The sequence below is a fragment of the Drosophila busckii genome, chromosome 2R (assembly GCF_011750605.1).
Source record: "Drosophila busckii strain San Diego stock center, stock number 13000-0081.31 chromosome 2R, ASM1175060v1, whole genome shotgun sequence".
Taxonomy (NCBI): Eukaryota; Metazoa; Arthropoda; class Insecta; order Diptera; family Drosophilidae; genus Drosophila; species Drosophila busckii.
In genome coordinates this window covers 19,082,200-19,107,072 of record NC_046605.1, presented here as the reverse complement: position 1 = coordinate 19,107,072, position 24,873 = coordinate 19,082,200, and the positions used below count along the sequence as shown (strand labels likewise).

Sequence of the window (24,873 nt, the reverse complement as noted above, 5' to 3'; positions counted from 1 at the left end):
CTGGCTGTTCTATTTTTTATTATTCAACAGCAACGACAACAACAACAACAACAACGAGGAGAGGCAGCATCATTAACACACGGGTAAGGCCGCTCCCAAAGGGACTCGAATGCACGCCGTGTATCTGTCAGATGCAATATCGAGTTACATTCGTAGCTGCGCTTGTGAGAGTGAGAGCAACTGCAACTGCAGTGAAATTTGAATACGTATCGAGTGGTTATTGAGAGCCCAGCTTAACTCATTGGGCAACATCCAAGCCACCCCTACTGAACTGAACTCCGATGCTGTCAGCGTTGCATGCATCTTTATGGGCAGCTAATTGACTTTCTCGGAAGTAATGCGCATCTATTGCATGCTTGAATTACAATGTTTTCAAATATCCTGACAGGACGCATAAATTCCCAGGCCCATAAATCGCATTCAGCTGCAATGGAGAGCGGAGAGCAGAGAGCGGGGGGAGCATTTGCATATGCTTGTGCCAAGACTAAATCCTGCCTGATTCAATTTAAGCTGACAGCTACTCGAACTTACTTTCTTGCTTTCTATTTTTTTTATAAATTTTTTTTTTGCTGCGCCGCTTGGCAATTAAAAATTCAGCGCGCGTGCTGCCAATAAATCAAAAGGGTTCCGCTCACGGCTCGGTCGGGGCAACAAAGTTTGCCAGCTACGCGAAAAATTTTCATTTAATGAAAAGCTACGCATCATCAAATACCTCCACATGCTATTGGCCAACTAGCCGTGAGCTTCCCGCTTCAAAATGGCCTCAACCAGCGTCATTGGCAGCTTAAGCACGTAGCGCCAACGAACTGCATAATTGGTCATTCATATTTGACTGGGAGTACGGGCTGGGTGGGTGGCTATATGGATGGATGGATGGCTGCTACGCTACGCTGGATGTCTTGACTAAAAAGTCCTTAAACTCAATTTTTAAATCAATGTAAGCGAGTAGATAAAATCTTGGGGCATAATTTAAGCACAAAGAGCAAAATAAATTTTCATTAGAATGACTCTTTAAGAATAAAAAGTATTAAAAAATAAATAATTATAAATTAAATAAAATATAAATGTATAGAAGAAAAAGTCAACAACTTATGCCAACTAAAAGAGTAGCTCACATTAAATAGTTAGCTAACTAGCTTAAGCATTAAATTATATATTTAACTAATAAATAAATTTCTTGTGCATCTTCGTATGAACTTATCTATTAATTAATTTGTCATACTCCAAATTGGAATTATCAATAATTAAATGAATAAAACAAATCGACAATTGAAATAAGTTTGAAACAAACTTTAAAGCCCCGCAGCTATTTTTGCACTCAATGTCTGCACATAATGAATGTTTCAACGATTAACTGTAAATTTGTGAATCCACAACAACAACAACAGAAGAAGCAGAGCAACAAACATAATAATAATCTGTAGGATTATCTTTGCATCGTTCGCACAAATTTAATGATGAATACGTAACGCGCATAAATCGCTTTGGGTGCTTTAGCCTTAGCTAGCGATGCTATCTTGTCGCCCATTCAAAAAACGGGAGCAGGTGAGAAAATTGAGAGTCGCAAGGGGATGCGGCGTGGGGGGGTCAGGCGTCAACAGCGTGCAGCCGGCAGCGCTTTTGGCGCACGCTGTCTGGTCAGGTAAAGCGTTCGGCGCTAATTTTTATACACTAACGATAATACTAAAAAAAAAATAGAAGTAGAGAATTTTCAAGTTTATCGTCGCATAAAGTCAATGACTTTGGCAATGACACGCAGGCTGCGTAAACTGACTTTGGCGCCATTTCGAAGGCACACACACACACACACAAACACACATGCACGCACACATAGATATAGCAAACATGGCGACCGACGTCACCATTTTGTTGTTGTACTCGAGGCTTTTCTATTGTTGTTTGCTTTTCTTTCTTTCGTTTCTTTTTTTTATGGGGGTTTCTCTTATTTATTTATGCTCTTTCTCGGCTTAACGCTGCACGCTTCGCGGCGCACAAAAGGCGCCCACGCCACCCCCAAAGCCACTCCGGCCTAGCCTAAAGGACGCGTCGGCACAATCCTTATCAAAATCGCACTTGGACGTTCAGCCAGAACGTCTTCGTTGAGCTGGGAGCTGGGAGTCGGGGGACGCCGGCAGCTCTTTGTCTTGTAATAGACTTTGAGGGCGGTTTTGCTCCATAGCTCTGTTGTTCTTGTTGTTGCTGTTGTTCTTGTTCTTGTTGTTGCTGTTTATGCTTTGTGTGTTTGTTACGCTTTCATTTTCGTTGTGGTTCATCCTTTTTGGCCGGAAGAGCACAACATTTGTATGGAACTTGTTGAAAACACTTTCGCCTCTAAGCGAGACTGCGACTGCGACTGCGAGAGCGAGCGAAAGTGAGTGAGTTTTTTTTTTGTTGCTTTGAGTTCTTTGAGTGATTTGAGCTTTGAGTGAAGCTTTGTATGCTCTGCTGCGTTCATTTCTGTAACCTTTTTGAATTTTTTGCGTTTTGTTGTGGCTGCGTCTTGCTTTTATTTTTATTTTTATGTTGTTGTTGTTGTTGTTCTGTATTTATTTTGGGGGTTGCTTTGGGATTCGATGTCATGCCGCTGGGACCAGGGAAATACCTTGTAAATGTTGCACATTGTTGTTGTTGTTGCATTTGGCATAGAAGCTTTTGTTGTTTGCGATTTCTTCATCTTTAAACTGATTATTTCTGTAAGCTCACGCATGTGTGTGCGTTTGTCTGTGTGTGTGTGTGTGTGTGTGTGTGTGTCTATAAAAATACCATATCGAGGTTAAATATCAGACATCGATAAAAAGCTACAAGCAGACACAAAGATACAGTGACACACACACACACACACACACACAGATAAACACAGACGTAACTGTATTAGTGTGTGCGCCTAACCTTTGTCGCTAACCTTTTGGCTGAACTACTGAAGCATCAAATTATCGACCTTATTGAAATGCGCAAATTATGCTAACTATTTTATATATCTACCATATACACATGCTCTGCGTGTCTGTGTCTTTCTGTCTGTCTGTCTGTCTGTGTGTGTGTGTTGACTGGCAGTTAACGCTTTTAACATAATTAATTATGCAGCATGCGTAAATGGCTAAGGAAATGCCGCACACACACACACACACACACACACACACGAGAGAGCCCAAGATCCTGGCAATGATGTTAATAATGATGTTGATAATGCTGCTGCTGCTGCTGTAACTGGCTTGTTGTAGTTAACTGGATTTGTAAATTTTAAATAACGACAACGTGCGCCATTCAATTATGCACATCAGTTAGTTTTTGGCAGGCAGGAACAACCATTGATAATTCATTGGGGTTCAAATTGCAAAATTGTTGCTTAAAGTCGCTAAACTTCAATTATTACTTTTGTAAGCAGTTTTAATTACCTAGCTAGCGCAAAGCAGTTCACTTTTAAATTGGCAAGCAGTTCACTGTTCACGGCCGCGCTGCTTTGCCATAATTTGTATTAAAGTTCAGTGCGCTGCGCTCGATTAAAATTGAAAATAGATATTTATGATTTAATAAAGTGCATTTCCCACGAGTGTACAAAACCATTCGTAAATTATACGTTTCGACTGCCAATAGAGCGTGTTAGAGCGCAAACAATTTGCATTAATAATTCAATTTCAATAGACACGCTGGTGCTGCAAAATATGCAAATTTTCTACTGCTTTGAAATGCAAAAATACGTATACGTAGGCGAATTTGCCATCCACATTGATTTATGAGGTGCGAATCAAGTGCAGCGTATATTATTTCAACTTCAAAAGCAACTGTATAAGAACTTGAGTTTACGAGCTATCGTTATCGATAATTAACTGCAATGCTGGCCTAAGCCAATATATTTCAGTTGTCAATTGCTAAACTGCTGACCACAAGTGCCGTCAATTTTCTGCCTGCGTTTCACAATATTTTTCTTCTTCTCTCGTTTTTTTGCGTCGTTTTGAATATTTGAGTAGCCAAAGCCAAGCCAAACAACCCTGCCAAGCTCGCTATCCACACTCGTACCCACGTTTCCCACTGAAAGGTAAAGCGTCGAGTGGTGCGCCTGAATGCATTTAGAAAATTAAAAATTGTAGCCACAACTAGCAACAGTTTTGTCATCATTTTTAGCGCGATTATCAAGGCATGCAATGGACAAAAACATTTGCTTGCCACGCACAGTCAGCTACAGTGGCGTACCGGACTAATGGGTATGGCTTAAGGTCTTACTTTTAGTTTTGAAATGCTAAAACTGATAACAAAATATAGAATAAATTGCATTAATTTAAATGCAACTGCTGCTGGGCTTATTATTTTAGCCAGCACTGTAGCGTTTGCATATTGGCGAACACAAAATGTCAATTCTATTTGTCGCTGTTGCTATATTCTGGTAGGGATGTGGGGTACAGCTGTTGTCCGTGAGTTTGCACTTAGTTTATTTGTTGCACGTTGGGGCAAAAAAGATGCATAGAAAATTGAAATAAAGCGAAGAAAACGCCAATGACGTAGATAAATGCAAAAACGTTGAAACTCGGATTGTGCGCTTGAATTGTTTTTGTTGTATTTTTTGACTGACATTTGCTTTATCCACTCGTTCAAATGGACAATTCGCAGCTCTAACCAACAGCTGGTTATTGTTGTTTTTCTTTTTGTTGTTGTTGTTGTTGTTAGTTATGTTAAAGTGCAGAGCACAATTTACTCAAATTAAAAAGTCGATTGCGCTTGACACGCGATAAACGCTAATAGCCATAGAAATGCTTGTTTATGTGTGTGCGTGAATTTGCGTGATTACGCATACGCCAGATGTGCTGTGCGCGCAGCAATAAGCAAACATTAAATTAAAATTGACAAGAACAAAACATGCGCGTTTCAATCGCCAAGAAATGTGTGAAAAAAACGTGAAACATGTCGCAAACGACACAAATACAACAAAACCGAAATGAGATTGAGAGCAACAACAACAGCAACAGCAACAAGAGCAACAACATTCATCATAATAGCTGGCAGACCGAGCTGAAGTATGCAAAAGATATGGCCGACAGTAGGCCCAGTTAACGCACCCGCTCTGAATGCCGCTCTCATAACCATTCACTAATTATGGACCACAGCAGTCCACACGAAGCGCCTAGGCCCTAACCAAAAAGAACAACAACAACAACAACAGAACATATATAAAATACCTAAAGAACGAGATGTTCGATTATAGCAATGCGATATTTGCAAGGACAACACAACAGCGGCATTAGAATGTGAGGTGTTGTGTCTGTGTGACGACGAGACAGACTACGCAACACACAATCCACTATACAATGCCTGCTGTCATTGTGTCTTCGCATTAATCTATTAAATATATTATCTAAACGTTGTCTCTATGGTGGTAGTGTGGTGTCACTTATGTGCGAGACAAAGTCAGCTGAGGCCGCATCGCTGGTTCAATCCTCAATAATATAATGAGACTCTAAAGGACAGCGACACTATCGGAGTCGCGCTCATGTGCTGTGACACTTACACCGCGAGCCATAAGTACGCTCAGCGAATGAGCAAAGGCTGACGACGTTTGCTGAGCTATACTAGAGAGCAGAATGTCTCACACAGGCTAAAAATAGATTGACTTGTTGCTAGCGTCTTTCGCTGCGAACTTACAACAATTCCTCACAGAGTCTTAGATTGATAACTCGTGAACGCCGATTAAGCAGATCAGTGGTATTCAAATATTATTTATCTACCAACATTTTCTGCGAGCTCGTATTAGAGATTAAGCAAAGCTCGACACGCATGTATCAGTTCTTGAGTCAAATTTTTTTTAATATAATGTTTCTTAATTAGATGACACAGTATCAACGCACAACATAGCTGCGCTGAGTCTTCCTGAAAATCAGCCACGCTAAAAACACACAGAGCCACACAAAATTATCATACACGATAAGATGCAGTTTGAGGAAACACATCATAACTCTTCAGCAACTTTAGCTCTGAGTGATCGACGAGGAGCATACAGCTATATCGATACTTATCCATTATATTTTGATTATACTAATAAAATGTGCTCTGACAACATATTTCAAACGAGTCAACGGAACTCATCAGCAAAGAACATCATACATACAAAAAGTATATAGAGAAATCAACAAAGACCTCAATGCTCGCTTAGAGGAGTTAGTTATCTGCGTAATTGGGCTACCCATTTCTGTAGCATGCAAGTGCGGCTTAAAAAGATCAAAATTTGTTCCACAGTACTAAGTAATTTAACTCATGGAAACAATAAGACAACAGCTGAAAAGAGCATAATATACAACATTGCTCTAAAGCAGACGAAAAACAAACATCCTGAGTTTCAACGTTTTGCATTTATCTATTACGTCATTAGGCGAATATGTAAATCTCTTGATTATACGTGCAATTAATTTTGTAATACGTCACAGCAGTTCTAATGCATTCTTTCATATTTATTTGTTTGAGTCGTAGCATCCAGTCACGTTCCTTGAGCCATATTAGACCAAATAATTAATTAACTGAAAATTAAGAGGCAATCTGCCAATATCCTACAACTCTTGTAAATTTAGTGAAACTTAACACACGTTTTATAAGCTTGTACTAAGGCCTTGCTGCGCATTTAACTTTGCCCCCACTACGATCCTTGCATTTTGCGCTGAAGACGCAATTTATTCAGGCAAGCACTCTCTAAAGACCGATCTAGCTGCTGCGCAAGATCGTTGCATGAAATAACAGAAATTCATCCATAATAACGATGATGGACCAGCCCCAAGTGTAGTTGCGGACTAGTTGCCTTTGTGGGCTTGTCCTGCTTCGCCGCTGCTGATTGCAAGAAGCATCAAGTTGTTAGAAGCTGCGCGCCACTACGAGGCACACGCTCAGCGTCATGCATATGGTGGTGGTCCAATAAACAGCCTGTTATGTTGATCAAAAGTCACCTGATGAGCTACAGTCCAGCATTTGTGGTGCCCTGAGTGTTCTTTAGCCTAGCGATCAGGAAGCGATATGCGATGCGAGCGGCGCAGAGCCGAGGCTGTGCGGGGGCTATTACGCTACTTTGTAAGCATATCAGTGAGCGAGCGAATGCGAGCGTCGAATTTGGTCATATGCGAGATTTCATACCATGAAAACGCTAGAACGCTAAGCAGTAGACCACACGTTTGAGCCGAGATCCCAGCGTCTGGCAAACGTTGTACTTGGCACACATTACGATCCCTCCAGGCGAGTTAGCGACTCAAAGACTGGGCTTGTAGGCCTTGCGGCAAAATTGAGTTGCGACACCACATAGAGTAATCCCCCAGAAGCGAGCTCGATCGTTGTGTCGCGGCAAGCATAATTGGTGAGGCCCGATGCGATCGATAATGACTGCCAACTCACCTGAGCGCTCTACTATCATCTCTCTCTCTGCGCCTGCGCGATCTAGTCGAGATGATCCATGACACGCTGCATGCATTGATACTGAGATAGCTGTCGAATCTTTCGAGCAATGTTGGCTTGAATGCAATTGCAATAGCTTGTTCAAGCTTCCAGATCTTAATACATCATTAGCAGCCACAGATTGACAATATCGAGCGACATGGGACAGTGCCTGAGAGACGGATTAAACCAATTGGTCGCGATGCGCCACTCCAAGCTCCAGCCTCGCCTAGGCTTACTTCATGTTGCCGAGCTAACAAGGCCGACCAAACGGCTGGCGCAGTGTACGATGGGTCGAAAGGCGCAAATAATCGAGCGAAAAATGAATTAATATTCAGTCGGAAATTTAGCACATCAGTGACGCCAGCGGGGGACTGGGTGTGGCCTACACTAAGACGTTCTTTGGCGACTACGGCTAGAGCCACACACAATCGCAGTACTTTCAACACAAAAACAATATTACAAAATGAACAGCGACACGCAAACACAAAGCGCTGCCAGATGGAGAGGTTGTCAAAAGCAAAATGAGTTGCTTGTTGGGCATACAGTCGCAACAACGCCTAACTTGCAACCTCGGCAGAAAGAATAGCGGACGAGCGACACAGTCACAAGCGTCATATGAGATTGGATAACATTTCAGTTATGACATCTCAAATTATGGGCGAGGCCACGCCACCAGCTCTCAAACTGACAACGAACTGTACACAGTAATCATGTCAACGCCGTGCCTTCTGCGTCTCCCGCGATCGTGCAGTTGAGGATTGTTAAATGTAATAATCGATAAACTCAGTAAGTCCAGGTCATGCGCAGCTGTTGGCGTGAAATACACTCCATGCTGGTTAATCGTCGTGCCAACTCGTCGCGCCACAACTAGTGTGTCTTGGCCAATAGGCAATAATCGTCAAAAGTGGCACGATTAAGAGACATATTTGGTAAGGGGACCGACCCCAACGCATAAATGTGTCAAATATAGATAGGCGTTGACTAGTCCAAATGAACTGTTTGTGTATCGCTCCGTCTGACCTTCCAAAGATGTCTATACTGCATAAGGGTGTAGTCGATCCAAATTGAGACTGTAAGGACGAGCAAGCACAGAACCAAGAATAACTTCCACGCACACAAAATTGAACGGTTTAAAGATGAACCAATACGCAAATGCAAATCAACTAAATTTGTGTGGCTGAAGAAAAGCAACTTGAATCTCCAGAATTGAATGCACATCTTCACGAGTATCGTCAAGGAAGAGTAAAATTTACTAACAAATAATTGTCATTGAAATATGCATTTAAAATTCAAACTGTGCCAGTCTCTATGAGACGGAATAGGCGCCACTGCAATGAAAAGCAAACACAAAATGAAGTACTTTCTTTCATATAAGTCCGATATACGAATAATTATTAGATATTTTCCATATCATATATACAGACATCAGAACTGATAATGTAATTCGATCGACTTCCTAGTTATACGTACTTCCGATAACAGATAGATATTTTATGGATGTCTTAGATCTGATAATCTGACATTTCTGGATATTAACTCTAAACTATAAAAACGAGATGAGTGGTTTTACTTTTGTGAGTTTTTTAGTAGAGAATCACGTGTACAGAAAGTCATCTGGGCTAATAGTTTATATACAGATCATATCTTTTTCAATTACATCATAAAATCATCTCTAACTTTGCTTTTTGTTCTAACTAACCAGCATTTAATTTCCAAATGCAAATCCCTGCCCGCCCCTGCTCGCGATATTTTATATTGCAAACAAATTTGTCAATGCCGCTTAATAATAACTTTCCGAGCTGAGCAATGTAGCGCGCCGCACCCACCTCCCAGGTCGTGGCTAGGCTGACCACGTACTTGGAACAAGTGGCTGTGGCGAATCTTGAACGTGAGCGCTTGAGATAGATGCTAGGCCGCAAGGATGAATTGCATACATACATAAGTCGACTGACAGCGTGACACGCGCTGAAGGGTAACCACACAAAGAGTACAGGGAGCCACGACTCAGCCAAACCTTAGTGAAGGAAGACCATAGACTTGTGGGTGGGGGTGGGGCGATGCTGCTCGTAGGTCTGAATGCGCGCTGCACTCGTCTCAGTTCCTATATTAAAGAATTGAAGAGTATATCATGACATAGAATCAGAATTTTCGCCGTTTTGCCATGATGCCATGCTGAACTTTATTAATAATTTGGCCAACTACGATCGAAGCAATGCTTCAACTGCTCGCGCATCTTTGCCAAATTTGCGAAAGTCTAACAACATAGGAAATGCTGAGGGGTTTAGCGGAGGTGTGTGGTGGTAGATGGCATACGAGATGGGGCAATGTGCCTACTGCTCGAATCACATGTTTAATTTAATGAGTTGTAAATAATCAATGCCAAATAATAGTCATAATCGATACGCTCGCTATGCCAAAAACAGGCTTGTAAACGACTTTGCGTCCAAGCTGGCGAAACTTGAACATGGCGACACTGTAGCAGATCTGTACTCCAAAATAATTACAAAATCCAGTTAACTACAAACAAGCCAGTGTCACACGCAGTGAGGCACAGCTATTATCGATGAAAGAGCATTCAGTATCTTAAAATCATGTGGCCAAGACTTGCGGCGCTCTCTTGTACATGTAGAGTGTCGGCTCGACTGTGGTGTGATGCGGGGGCATCTTGGCTCTGCGCTGCTGACGCTCAGCATTATCCTCCGCGAGCATGCAGAGCATTGCTGGGATCCTAGATAGGCGTTACACTTTACGTGCGTGAATACAAGTCGTCTAAGTCTCTCTCTATTGCACGAACCAACGCACGCGGCACATCACAACGAACAGAACAAGGCACAAAACAGAGAAAAGAATCACAAGGAGTGTACTGACAAGTCTCTAAGTCATGTTGCTCATGATCATTAACGAGGATTATTAGTATAGATATAGCAAATATTCCCACAAAAGATTATCTGTACGTTGTTTATACACGCTCGATACATCAAGATACATGGTATTACAATTGCTTGCGTAATCTGATTGGCAATCTGCAACGAGCCTCGATGGGCAGCTTGAGTGTGTATAAGGCAAGGGGTGCCTGCTAAAGGAGGTAGTGCTCAGCACACTAGTCACTACCAAGCACAACACAGCTACACACAAGACACACACACAACATGAGCGATTCGGACTTTGAGCACAGGCACGAGGAGAGACATCGGATGACTAAAATGAGGCGAGGAAATCCAAAACCGATCACAAGAACACGTCAGCACTACATTCAGTGTCTTCACTCTGTGTGTCTGACTGTGTGGCGTGTACGTGCGCGCAGTGTTACTGCAACTAACGAGTCGGTGTCATACCTTCTTAAGTAGCAGTAATAGTAATGTCGAATAGAGAGTATCAGCTATACTAAAGTAACAGAGATAGAGTACACAATAGAAATCATATTAAAACCTAACGATAGTACGGATCATAATAATTATTATAGACACACACACATACACAACAGTTCTAATATACACAGACATTCTAACAACTACTATTGCGATGAACATGTACGAGCAACACACGACGACACCAGATCACTCGTGAAAGCTATACCACTATTAGTAGCTATATAATATCTGTTTAATAAACATTAAGTAAAAAATATAAAATGAGAAATCCACAAATATGACAGAGTGAATTACAAGAGTTAATTAATCATACAATAAAGCTATCTACAATATGACAAGATGCAGTATCCTAGATAACAACAACACATATAGATGACACGAGACATTTTACGTACTTAAAGAAGAGTTAAACTTGTGATTCCGGTTATCACTAGCGAGTTCGCAATAGACATCGAATCCCAAAGCAACCCCCAATAACTAAGAAACATAATAGCGAGATACCAGACATTACAAAATAAAAAATGATGGGTCAAAATTTTCACAGGAGACGATAGTCACAACGTCACACGCTTCTAGCTCTATAAACAGTAACATTCTATACCACGATCCGATCATACATGAAGAACGCACATATGAGAGCAATCTTCAAGACACCACGGTGGCTGTACAGCATAGAGAGAACGACGCGAGTCAATTTGATATTGCACTGTCAGAAACTAACGCGCATTAGCTGGAATTTCTTCGAGACTATTGCTGAAGCATCACATTGCAGAACACAAAAGCTGAGTAAGGAGAGAAGGCCACTCCGATAGAGGGGCAAGAGAGAGAGGAAGGGACGGTAGTGTTGCGCACGTCACAGTCAAACCTCCCTGTCGCGGAAAAGCTGGCGCGGTCGTCCTTTGTCTTTAGTGCGGGATCAGAGACTGCTCACACGTCAAACATATAAAACTGGTCTGATTCCATCCGAAAGATACTGAAGAAGCAGCCGGCAAAGCGCGACGCTTGACTTCAAACTCACGAGTCGAAGGAGTGGGGGGGGGGTGTGCTCGAGTCATGAAGGGACTGCTGTATTCATATGGTGTTGGCTCGTCCTGTCCGTGGTTAATTATGTATTTATGCTTGTCTTTTGCGGCTTTTTTATAGCGTTGCACTGAGTCAAAAAGAGTCATAGCCTAGATAAACCAATAAGAAATTGAATCAAAAACTAAACAAATGGCGCTTTGATTAGCCATGAATTAAATAAAATATGAGCAACTTTTTGTTTTGGGCGCTGAAGTGTATTTGAAAGTCGAACTTGAATTATGATGTTCGTTTTTTTCTTAGTGCGCTTCAACCTTCAACTGTCAGATTTTGTTGGGCGCTGGAAGGGTGAACTGTCCGGAGATATGATGATGCTAACTCTGGCGATATGTGTGGGAGCGAGTGAGAGCGGCATAGAGATAAAGGGGAGTCGCTGTAAGTGGGTGGTGGGTGGTGGTGGAGTGGCTGCCATTTATACGTTTCAGCTCGCGTGCGTTTGAGCGTAAAAATAAAACGCAGGACGCATGGTCAGAGCAGCTGGACAGTCGAAGGACCAAGAAGGACTTGGCAGCAGGCTTAAAAGTCAACAACATTAAAGCGGCCGCAAAAGCACAAAGCAAACAAAGTCAAAGACAAGTAAAATTGAACGCTGAATTTGTAAAGAAAAAATCACGCTAAAAACGCTTAAAAACAAATGAGCCCCCACCCAGCTCCCACCCCCTCAAGAATTTGAGTGGCTTTATAAGCTTGCAAAAGCAAATATAAATATACTCGGTTGCCAATGCTCCTGGGAGCTGCAGCCGCCTTAGCCAGCGAACACCCCAGAGAGATTGAGGTGTGGATTACAAAGCGAATGCAGCCAAATCATTTGCAGATTATTGGCAAGAGCAGTCTACCGTTAGCTAGTTAAACTTACCTGCACATTACTTCATGCGTCAACAGCACGCGGCACATCTCGGGATTCTTGTCCTGGCCCTCGTAGATGATGGCCTGCAATAAAGCGAAAGGGAAACAAAGGATTTGAGTATTGTAAGTAATTGCTTATTAGATGGTTTTATGCTAGGGATAACATATTAATAAGGCCCTGGTCAAAGCTTATAAGCATGTCAAGCCGAGATATATGACAAATCAGCACTGCTTGGATTTGCTTGGGTTTGAGTTTAGCTTGATAGTATTTTTTATAGCTTAAGAGAATTCAATTATAGTTTCTATTTATTTAGGAACAAATGGTTGAAAATGAAATGACAAACTAAAAATCGAAACGAATTAAATATTTTAAAAGTTGTTGTTTATTGACCCATATTATAAATAATATTTGAAAATAAATAATAACTTCTATACTTTAATATTTATTTAGCAAGCTAACAATCAAAATGAGTTGAATATTAAATATTTATATTTATTTATTTATTTTAAAATATAGAAAAATATTACTTTAAAATTGCTTTTAAAGGACGAAGTGCAATAATTTAAAAGAGTTTCCAATATTGTAGTTTTCTTTCTTGCTTTGATAAATAAAAGTAAGAGCTTGTATATTTTATTGATTAAATTGTCTATTGATTTTATTTCAAATAAAATAAAAATATATCTGTCGAAAGTTTTTTTTTTTAGTTTAGTTTTGTTTTAGTTCTTAATTAAGTAAGAAGTTTTTATATGATCAGAATGGCATAGAGTAAATAAATAGTTTAATTTATATTTTTATTCTTTTCTTTATAGTTTTTTAGCCAGTTAGCTACTGTTATCGATTGGCAGCTTGGTTGTTGGTGCTTAGCCTAATCGCTTAAACGCACCTGCTCCCAAAGGAATCGCTGTTATCAGCGCCCAGTATATTAACTGCCACAGGAACTATCGCAGGACAAATACAAACAAACATAAATGCTAATTACAGTGCAACTAGTCGACATATGGGACACACTGTGCCAATATTTACACACACTCGAGGCTAGAGAGGGGAGTGGGTCGAAAATATATTTTTGGCTAATAATAACTATGGAGGTGAGCTCTATACATATTTGTGTATTTGCTTAGGCGACAGCATGGAGTAGAAAAGAAAGGAGTTTACTCTACACTAACCAAAATCATGCCATGTGTGTGGCACACGCACTTGCCACTCAATGTGGCAAGGCAACCGCAAGTGCAGCTCTCTTGTCAGACAATCTGTTGCAATTTCAGGGCAGAATCTCGAGTGGGCCAAAAACACAAACAAATAGATAAACAAACGATGCAACAACCACTGAGGGAGAGAAAAAAAAGGCGCATAGTTCTCTAATTTAAAAATGATTAAAGCGGCTGGCCTCATGCGCCGTAATCCAACACTCAGCCAATGAATTAGTTGGGCAAAAACACGGCATATGCGACTGCTAACAGGGCTAGGGCTACACAGCTAGGGCTAGGGGGGGGTTGGGCGCGCTCATTCATCACTATCTGTCTAGTTCTAAAAATGCATGAAACAATAACAATAACTGAAGATACACGTCGGCTCTTTTTTTTTTTTTTTTTGATTGTGCAAACCACCCTGTGCAACCGAATGCTGCCACTTGCCACTGCGAGCGTCAAGGACGACTGCACGGCACGGCACGCCACTGACGTCATCAGCATATGTGCATTGTTTTTGTAGCTACTGTCTTTATAGCTCATCCTCGTGCCCAGGAACCAGCGCTAACCAAACAGATAATCAGAAATTAATTTCAGAGCCAGCAGCGCTACCAGCAGCAGCACCACCACCACCACCACCCCCCGGAGTGTCAGGAGTGCGTGTAGGTAACATATAAAGTTATGATCATCCCTTATTATCCCGTTTGTCAGGTTAATAATTTCGTATTTGCCTGCAAGAGCAACAAACATTAACAACAGGAAACTCAACTAAGTCCTGGGATAACATACAGCATACAGAAAAAGGATGCTATCAATGCTATCCCGGCTCAATGTCCAATATATATGCTCAGCAGTTACCGTTAGTTTGGCATAGGGGGGATAGGCAAAGTGTGAGTTCGCTTTTTGTGGGACAAGTGCAGCTAATTATAGAGTTGGAAGCGTGGACTAGTGTGTGCTGCGTGTCCTTCGTCAAGATTTTTGGACAAATGTTTTGCTGTTGTGACCACTCTAATGGACTTTCAATGTTTTGTTTATTAGTTTAGATATTTTACAAAGAAATTTGAAACTCAGTTTAAGGCTTTTGCAGCATTAAATATCAAATTTGGCAAAATTAGAATTACAGTCTTTAGAAAATATGAAAAATTTTTTAATGACAATGATTTATAATTGCTAGAAACCTAAACGGAAATACATTTTTTGATAAACCCGCATTAAAAATTTACAATTAAAATTGTCATTGAGTAAAAAATAATAGAGTCGAGATTACTGCTTGAACTTAATGTTTTTATTCGATAATAAGCTGAATGAACTACTGAACAAAATTAATTATTTAGCTTATCAAGATTTGAGTACCTTCTGAATAAGTTAAACTATATATATCACGAATGACTGAAAAATGCAAAAGCTTGTTGAGCTTTAGCTTTTGTTTTTTTGTGTGACGTGTTTTAGTTTTCTTGGCAAGAGCCCATCAATCATCGTTGTGGCCAAAATTCAAACAATTAGTGTGGCTTCAAATCTCGAGTAAATCTGGTTTGCCGAAGTGCCGTTAAATGGTGCATCTAATAAAAAACTAAGCGCCAGCCACTAAAAGTCGAGTCAAAGCGTTTAAACTACGATTTATCACTCGGTCTGGTCTGGTCTGGACTGGCCAGCAGCCAAAGCTGCTGAAGTGACAGGATAAGAGCACCAAAAAAAAAAAAAACAAGCAACAAATAAAAAAGCAACACAAAAATGGGATAAAAAGAGAGAGAGAGAGAGAGACGAGTGATGATGTGACGAATGCTAGGGGAAAGGCAGAAGAGTTGACGATTGACGTGTATGTTAAAATTTAAACGCTCTGTTGTAAAAATTTACAACATTGTGCAGCTTAAATGTTTTACTGTTGTTTTTTTCTGCAAATTGTTATTATCGCTTTTTAAATAAAAAGCGCAGCGGCCTTTGCATTATTCAAAAGCTTTTGCATGCTGCATATTTAACGTGAAAAATAAAAATCTCGCCAAACAAGATAAATTATCGCAGGCAGAGAGCAACACTCAAAAAAAAACAAACACATACAGCAAAAAAAATTAAAATAATATATGACTGCGTATGAGAAAAAATCGCAACGAGGGTTACTCTTAATTTATTTACTCTTCATTTATCAGCGTAACGCATAAATTGTTGAAACGAAGGAACACGTTAAAAATATTTACAAACTCTAGAAACAAAATATGTATGTGAAACACTTTAAATTTTAAGTTTATTTCAATTGCAACTGACTTACATATGTACTTATATATGTATCTGTGCACATAAACATTATACATATGCATTTGCATAATGAGCAGAGATATGTAGTGTAATTTTTGCGCTCTCTATCTCACTCTCTTTTGCTTTCTGTGTCGTTTCAGCTGGCGACCGCAGCTGCAGCGGCAGCAGCAGCGCTGTGGAAATGCACTTGCCGTGAAAGCATTTTTAATCGCATTTTACTGGACAACAAGAACGACAATGAAAGCAATTGTGCAATGGCGGCGTGTAATGTGAAATGCGTTATTAATCGAAAATTTTCACGCTTTATTTTTAAGTGTTGACATACAAATTAATATTATCGCTTAATTAACACGCACATCCAGCGCCAGCAGACAAAAGGCGACGACAAAGAGCGAGAGAGTGCAAGAGAGTGAGCACTCGAGTCAATTGATGAGCGCCAAAGCTGTTTGCATAGAGCGAGACAGACTGCGTGTGTGTGTTTGTGTGTGGGTGATGAATGTGTTTTTGGCAACTGCAGCTGTATGAGAGCGTGTGAGTGCAAAAGCACGCATTAAAAGAGTTTACTCTCGCTGCCGGCTGCTCATTAGCAGCACACACGAACACACACACACACACATGCATTGGCGCTTATCTGACTGCATTAATCGTGCAAAGAGCCCCTGCTCCCGCTCTCTTTACAACGGCGCTTGCTGGTGTTGTTACTCCCTTTGCCAGTTTAGAATTTCGCTGCGCTTTTTGGGATTTTTTTTTTTGTGTGCCTTGCTGTGTATTCGGCCGCATAATGCGTGTAAATCGCGATAAGCTAGATTTTGGCTGGCAACCAAAGGATTTTGGGCAGTTGTCGCAGTTGCGGCGCAGTTTTTGTTTTATGTTTATGCCGGAGCAGGAGCCAGGACGCGAAATGCGCTGTGAAATATGAGCGCAAATGAAGCGAACGGCAATTGAGTCGTCCTGCTGGCTGCTCTGCCCGGTTAGCTCGTATTGCAATTGTGGGGAGGTGAACAGGAACGGGAACGGGCGTGCGTTGTAGCAGGCGTTATCTGATCGAATGTAATTATGATTATGACGATGATTTGCTACATTTGCCAGCCAGCAGCATTACGGCCGCGGGTCCGTCCGCTGTCGATAAAATCGTTGAAGCCAAGTCGGCAAGGGTTCAGCTCAGAGCTCAGAGCTCAGCGTGCTCGACACGTGACAATTGTGTTGCATTTTCACTGCATTAGACTCGAGCCTAAGACAATGCCTTGTTGCTATTTTAATCGCCGAGCTTCAAGTTACACCGCCCGCTCTCACGCACAGATAAGCAAACAGTTATATATTTTTACCTGTTACGCTCAGTTTGTGCCTGCAGATAAAAAAGCCGAGCACGCACCGCCCGGCACGCGTATGCAAAAAACAAAAGGCCAGAGAGCTACACCAAATACAAAGGGTACTCATCTGACCAGCTTCAGTTGAATGTTGTTTAAGCCCAAACTAATCCGATCAAATGATTGCGCTCTTTACTGCTCAGTTTGGTGTACAGCATCCAGACTCGCAGTCTGACAACTGACAGTCACTTAAATGTCACTTCAGTGCCTTTAAGGGTTGGGAATTTGTATGCTTTGAAATATTTTTTATTGCTAATGTATTTAATTGAAATTGGTTAATTCTAAATATATTTAAAGTTAGTCGGAAACTGTTGCAGATAAGCAAATTCCTAGAAACCAAACCGTTTACAATTTATGAATAAGAAACAAATGTGACGCAATACAGATTATTTATTAATGGCTCGCTATATTAAAGAAATATATACGCCAGCATAAATAGTAAACTCTATACTTGTAGAGCTCTGTAAAAATGGGTTTATTATTATTATTTTTAATTATTATTATTATTTTTTTTTACAATCCTTTCCTCTGACTTCTTCAATAGAAATCATATAAAGCTCTTATCGTGTGTTACGCCGCCTGCATTCAAAATACATATATTTTTTTTTTTTTTTTTGGAAAGGCTGCCAAAGTGAGTCTAAAATATTTTAAAATTTCTAAGGACAGCCTAGACCCAAGGGTTTCTGATTATTTCTAATGTATTTTCGATGATTGGATTTATGTTGGCGAATAATCTGCGATTGAATTTCGAGCGTTGCGCTTAATGGATTTCTGACATTGGTGACCAGCCAGCGGGATCAGGCGGTGGGGCGGGGCGGGGCGATTGGCAGTTAGAGCTATCGATAATTTGTGGACAAATTTATTGCGAGCGGGTGCAGGCAACGCCCACTCGAAAGGGAAAATAATGGTAGACGAAGAAAGCGCCAAAGCAAACGACGAGCAAACAAACGTCTATAAAAATTTGTCACTCGAGAAATTAATTGCCCTTGAAAAAGGATAGAGAATGAGAGAGAGCGAGATAGAGAGAGAGAGCGAGCACACGCATTAGGCGCTAACAAAGCTGACATATGGTGCAGCCTGCAGCCAGGAGTAGCACCCACAACAAAGCGCATTAGGCATGTTCAATTGGATTTCGTATGGACTCAGTTACACCCCTTTCAAAGGCGCGTCGCCTGGCCCGACTCTGCGCTGTGTGTGTGTGAATGAATTGCTCGTTTGTCCGACCAGCAAGCGTTTGACGACTCAATTTATTGGCAGCAGCAGCAGGACACACTTAATTAGCCGTGACAATCAATTTCAAATGCAACTTATGCTCGAATCAGCAAAAAAAATAAAGTGCACAATGAATAGAAAATAGGTATGGAGTCCAGCCAAGTGGAAGGAATTTGTTTTTGATGGCGTGGCAAAAAGTAACTTAAGCTTTAAAGGATATAAGTGCTAAAAAACTTACCGCTTTGGTAACCGAATCGATGAGTCTGACGAAAATGTCTTGCTCCTGACGCGCGCCTGCAAGCAAACAAATAAACAAACAAAAAGTTTAACTAACTTAAATAGTATTTTAAATTAAAATTCATACGCACCATTCGCATAGAGCAACTGCAGCCGATACTGTATGCCATTGTTTGTCTTGGTCGAGTCCGACTCCGAGTCCTTTTCGATGAAGCCAATGAAGGCCGTGCGCTCGATCTCGATGGGCTGGCCGGCGCGATCGTAGAGCGCAATCACGAAGTGGAAAAAGTTCGATTTGCGCAAATTGCTGGGCGGCTGCTTCTCGAAGTGGGCGCGTCCAATGCCCAGGCTGCAATTAATGTTAAAAGAAATGTGCGTTTAAAACCAGCAACTCATGCTAATTATGCTATTAACAGTGCAAACAGTCGGCACTGCAATTAACAAGGCTCACTCTTGTTTCTGTTTTCGGGCTAGAACTCAATTAGTTGACAGCGACATTTAGGCAGCAGCCCAGCCAGCCAAGTAGAAACTATCATTAAAAGCGCATAAGCAACGTTTCAACGTGACACAATAATCCTGATGAATAAAGGACTTAGCACAGGACTCGTCGTCGTCACTGTTGTGCAAACAACAAGCAACAAACAACAGCAAACGAAAAATATATTCATGTTATGTGGGCCAAGCAAACAGAGTGTAATTATAAGGCCACTGGCCAGGACATTGAGCCAAAAGGCTTGTCGTCCACTCCACTCCACACTCCATATGCCAAATGTCAGCACTGTCTCTGACTCTAGCTCACCTTATGGTCAACTTGCCGCATGTCCTCATGTCCTGTCAGCGCAATTACCGCACAATGCTAACTATTGTTGTAGTGGGGGTGGGGACGGGGGCGCTGTCTCCAGCTCCCCTCGTATATTTCGCTTCGTTTTTTTGTGTGTTTGCCTGCCTTTTTCGTATGCATAACGAACAATTTAATTTAGAAAATGCTGATTTTATCAGATTTCTATTATTTATTCAGGAAATGTCAAGAAGTACTATAGACTATAGCTATCTCGCTTGCGCGCCTTGTCGCGCTCCTGGACGCCCTGCAATTATATACACATTTGCCAAAGGATAATGCCAGTGGACGTGCTCGAACTGGGACCAACCTAATGATAGCTGCTATGATAAATCGCCACGAAAATTAAACAAAGCCCCCAACCAAGCTAAGCTCAAACCAAAAGCAACTATCGTATATTATTAGTGTGTAAATCAATTTATGTTAAGTAAAAATAAAATACTTGGAATTTTTTAATCAAATGATAGATGCAGCAAAATTTGTAATATATTTAGAGTTAAGCATAAGTTAAAAAAGGATTGTAAAGTTTCTATATAAAATAAATATGCAGCACATTCTGTCAATTTAATTCTTCGCAGCGACTTTGACTGAATTTGTAGCTAGCACAGCTAATTTCATTAACAAATTAACAATATTCGAAATTTTCAAATAATTCAATTGATATACTTTTTGTTGACCTACTAAAATTAAGCATATTTGCATGCAGAATTTTCACTTGCACAATTGTCGAACAACAAATGAAATTAGACAATTTGTGGCCTGGGTGAGGGAGCCAAACACAGGTGAGGAGCTGCAAAATACATTGAATGGCATTCAAATGGCAACAGCCACACTCCGGAGGAGTTCTATTGCCGACTGATGTTCTCTATAAATGCCAGACATGTTACATTCCGGGGGCGCAAAAGGTTATTGTTATAGACTGAACGGCAAAATAATACGGCGCATAAAAAACTGCGACTGCGAGCACAAGGACCTGCGCTTCAAATACACACACACTCACACACATGCACACACACTCAATTGTTAGAGTCTGAGCGTCGTGTTGACTTCTATTTCTATTTTTTTCTGTTATCCTTTCTATGGTTTTTGTGGCAGTTGACTTGTTTGCACTTGCCGCCAATTTGCGAAAAACGTTTTGTGGCCGTTTTGCTGTTGATTTTATTATGCCAACATTTAATTGTCGAAAATCGATGCCCAGGTGACCAGCACCACCCCCACCACCACCAGTAGTTACTGCCACACAGTCGCCCCTGATCACGTTTTGTCTATTTTTGTGCACGTGAAATTTTTATATCAACTGCCTCTGCCTGCTTTGCCTCCACATTTGCACGTATTTCGCTTTAAAATACTAAACTTTATTTACAAATATGCTTTTGTTGCTCCAGTTGCAGATGCTTTCGTTGTTGTTGTTGTTGCTGCTGCAAGTTTATGGCCATTGTTGCAAGCAGCAACTGCAGTGGCAATCTTTGTTGAAATAAATTTCAAATATTTGTGATTTACGAGCAAATATTGTTTGCAATACAAGTAAGTGCTACACTAGTGACAATAGATAAATAAACAAGTGCCTCTTTGTAGTTGGCTCTAACTATAAACTAGAATAATACACTCGAGCTGATAGTAGTTTAATTTATTTGCCACTTCAAACTTTTATTTGTTTGCCAGGCTAACTTTTTCAACCATAAATTTGCAATAGAATTTGGAGGGCATAAGTTATTAGTTTTTAAATTAATGCAACAAACTCAGCAAAGAATGCATTTAAATTGTTTAAAATTTAAACAAGAAAAATGTACTGGTAATAAAATGCAATTAATTCTATAAATGGAAATTGGCTATGTTAAGCTTATATTTTAATTTAATATGCTTCGCAGAATATACTTGAAGCCGGAAGCTCTTTAATATATAAAAACGCTGCTGTCGCATTTTTTTGGCCACCACTGTATACTTTTCTTAAAAGCTTAAACTCTCTTCAGTTCCTGTATAGTTTAATGTTAATAGCTGTTAATTTCTATATATTTAACAACAAAAATATGCACCCTACGCTTATTCAAAGTTTTTATTGTAATCTAGTAGTTTAAAATTTCTTCAAATGCAAAATTTAAAGAGTATGATTTATGGTAATAAAATTAAAGCGAATCCTTCTCCATTTTTTTTGTTCGTTACTTCTTATAAGTTTTTTTTCACTGTAGTTTGTGCTGGCTTCAAAGTTCATTTTTGTTCTTTTAATTGTAAATTTCATTATGAGAAAAAAAGGTTGATTTTAAGATTTAACAAAATATACAAATATATGGTTCAAAGTTTTTTTTTATTAAATTTTTTAGTTTTTAGTTCACACAGCTCAAATTTTCTTGCAGATAATAAAATGATTTATGCTGTATCTCGAATTTGTCACATATTTTTAAAAAACTTTTTGAACTTGCTTTGTTTTAATTGGGCAAACTTTGAATTCAATTAGCAGCCTCTAGCCACTTTTAACTTTTACCTCATATCACAGCGCATTATTTTATTGCTGTTATTGCGTTGATTGAGCTGATTATGATTATGATCCTGCTGCAGGATGTTCTCCTGCTGCAAATGCTGTTGCTCCTGCTGCTGGCTAAACGAGTGTTGGTGGGACTGTTGATTTGCCGTCGCTGAATGGTAGCCCGCTGTCATCTTTGGAACGCTCGCACTTTCGATTTCGGCCACGCGCGCACTTCTTCTCGGCGCGAACATCTCACGCTAAAAACATCTCAGACACAACTAAACAAACACGCAAAACACACACAAAGCTTTTGGCCACGACTCCACCACTCCCCCGCAAGGCAAGACTGCCCTTTCCCCCCGCTGGTCGAAGCTGCTTGTTATATTTCAATTGAAATGAACGCCAAGGCGAAGCAAAAAGTGAAAGTGTAGCGCCAACAACAAAAACATCCCTTTGAGCGCACAAAGCCCAAAAAAGCACTGAGCTGGCTGCTGCTGCTGACTCCCCCACATAAAATAAGCATTCCGGCATCACAAGTCAACCCCGGAAAGTGCGTGCTTAGCCTCCATGAAAAGCATCATCATGCCACTCGTTTCGCCTCGCAGCTCGCCGCTCGCCGCTCGCAGCTACGTGCGTAAATTTTGAGTGCAAATTTTGAGTGGAATCTTTGTTTTGTTTTTGCGGCATCCCTGGGAGCAGTCGGCAAGGGACACATTGCTCTGCCCCTCGGGACATTTGTATTGGGCGCATTGCCGGCTTTGGCGAAAAGTAAACAAACGCTCTTTTGCTCTTCTTGCTAAGCTTGATGTTGCCGCAACATGACGCGTGTTGCTGGCAACATTGTTGCCAAAGCAGCGATTAAGAAAAGCTCCATGTGTTAAGTGTTTGAATTGAAAGTTTTGCTTTTTCGAGTGTAAATAAATTAAGGCAATTACAATTGTTAATTTATATATTTGGCAAGCTGCTCAAATATTTTAATTTTAAATCAAACTTAAATCAAATAAAAGTCAGCTTGGAGCTGGTTTTTGATGCGAAAGTTCTATCCCTTAGAGTCAAGTGAACTCTTTGCCAACTTAACATGCTGCATTATAAAATCTGCACTGTAAACTTGACTTAAATAATTCTATAGCTTTGCTTCTAGTAAACTCGATTGAATTCCTTAAAGTCTTGAACAAGCCAAGACAATTCTAAGCCTAGCGCACTTTATATTAATTTTTATGGCCACCTTTAACTAATAGAGACATTCTAATTTAACTGAACTTACTTGGTTTGATCCACAACTGGCTGCATGGCCCATCTGCCTCCGAGGGGTTCCTCCTTGAGCGACGTCATCGGACCGCGCGGCTGATTCATGTCCGCTGCAGTGGGCGGCAGGCCGAACATCAAGCTGCCCGCTGATCTGGGACCCGCTGTGGGGTAGAGCTTGCGTCCCCATTCCATGCCCAGCTCGAGCGTGGACCAAGGGGAGGCCGAGCTAAAGCCCGGCACCGGATCTTCGGATCGCAGCTTGAAGCTTTCACCGCTTGTCAGGGGAGCTGTACTAGCGAAGTGATGATGCTGGTGGAGATCAGCGTACGGATAGTCGCTCACTTTCGAGTAGTTGCTCGCGGCGGGCGACGTTGCAATTGTGGCTGCCGTGGTGAATGTGGTTTCTGTTGACGCGGCTATTGCAATTATTTCTGATCAAAGCACTGAGTTAACACTGAGTTTTGTCTGGGTCACTTGTCTCTCTCTCTAGAGAGTGCTGGCCGGATCGCGAGTGTGAGAAGCACTTGAACGAACACTGAAGCGTTTGATTAAGCGACGCACAAAAATCGACACTGTTGGGCAATTGTAATTGGGAGAATCAGAGCCCGTCTGTATTCGTATTGGTATTGCTAATATTTTTTGTATTTGTATGCCTGTGGGTATAAGCTTGTGTGTGTAAGTGTGGCAATGCACCGCAGAGAATTTGGGACTTTCGGAAAATTGGTCTCGCAACAAGTTTAAGCGACGCGCGCTACCATCCCGAGTGGCTGTTAAACCCCAACTGAATCCGAGTGCGCTTCACCAGAAGAAACAGAAGAAAACCCAAGCAGTGCCAGTGGCAGTGGCAGCGAGGCAGCAACGCAGCAAGGCAGCAAGGCAGCGGCGCGGCAGCGCAATTGTAGCCGCAACGCAAACGACCAATGCTGAGAGAGCGAGAGCAAACGTTTCGCAGCACAACAATAAGCCCAACAGACTGACTGCCTCTGCTCTGGACGAATGGCAGTCTAACCTATCGTCAGTAGTGGTGGTTTTTTTGTTTTTTTTTTATTTTTGTTTTCATTTCATGTCCACCGAGAGCCGAACTGTCAGCAACCATCCACCGACGACGATGTTGACGTCGTCGAGAGAGCACTCGAACGCGCGCGAGTGTGAGAGAGCGAGCGCATCGAAAGTAATGCCAGAGCGAGAGCGAGCATGTGTGAGTTGTGTGGGTGTGACCTGTCGTGGGAATTTGGAACGTTGTGAATTGGCACAGACACGCTGCCACTGCTGCTGCTAGGGGTCCTCCAAGTGGGTGCCTTGCCAGTGATTGAGAGGCGGTGTGTTGGCCAGACAATTCCCGCTGAGAAATTCTTTAGGCCAAATTGTGCA

General features: G+C 41.2%; 1 protein-coding gene across 1 annotated transcript; it reads right to left on the bottom strand.

Moving 5' to 3' along the window:
- Positions 1 to 9,993: 9,993 nt before the first annotated feature.
- On the bottom strand, positions 9,994 to 24,265 carry LOC117134653 (transcription factor collier-like). The gene is made up of 5 exons (XM_033295033.1): positions 23,519 to 24,265; positions 19,087 to 19,304; positions 18,957 to 19,012; positions 12,712 to 12,785; positions 9,994 to 10,132 (listed from the first exon to the last, which is right to left on the bottom strand). Exons 1-5 carry the CDS (start codon positions 23,692 to 23,694, stop codon positions 9,994 to 9,996), a joined length of 663 nt encoding a protein of 220 aa, XP_033150924.1. The 5' UTR covers positions 23,695 to 24,265.
- Between the last annotated feature and the right edge of the window lie 608 nt (positions 24,266 to 24,873).

What these genes read in the sequence shown, in the direction of transcription:
- LOC117134653 (XM_033295033.1), bottom strand. Translation starts at nt 23,694, where the DNA reads ATGGAATGGGGACGCAAGCTCTACCCCACAGCGGGTCCCAGATCAGCG. An exon ending in CCAGTTGTGGATCAAACCAA is followed by an intron (nt 19,305 to 23,518) that starts GTAAGTTCAGTT and finishes CATTAATTGCAG; the next exon opens with CCTGGGCATTGGACGCGCCC. An exon ending in ACGCATGAAGTAATGTGCAG is followed by an intron (nt 10,133 to 12,711) that starts GTAAGTTTAACT and finishes ACGCCTATCTAG; the next exon opens with GATCCCAGCAATGCTCTGCA.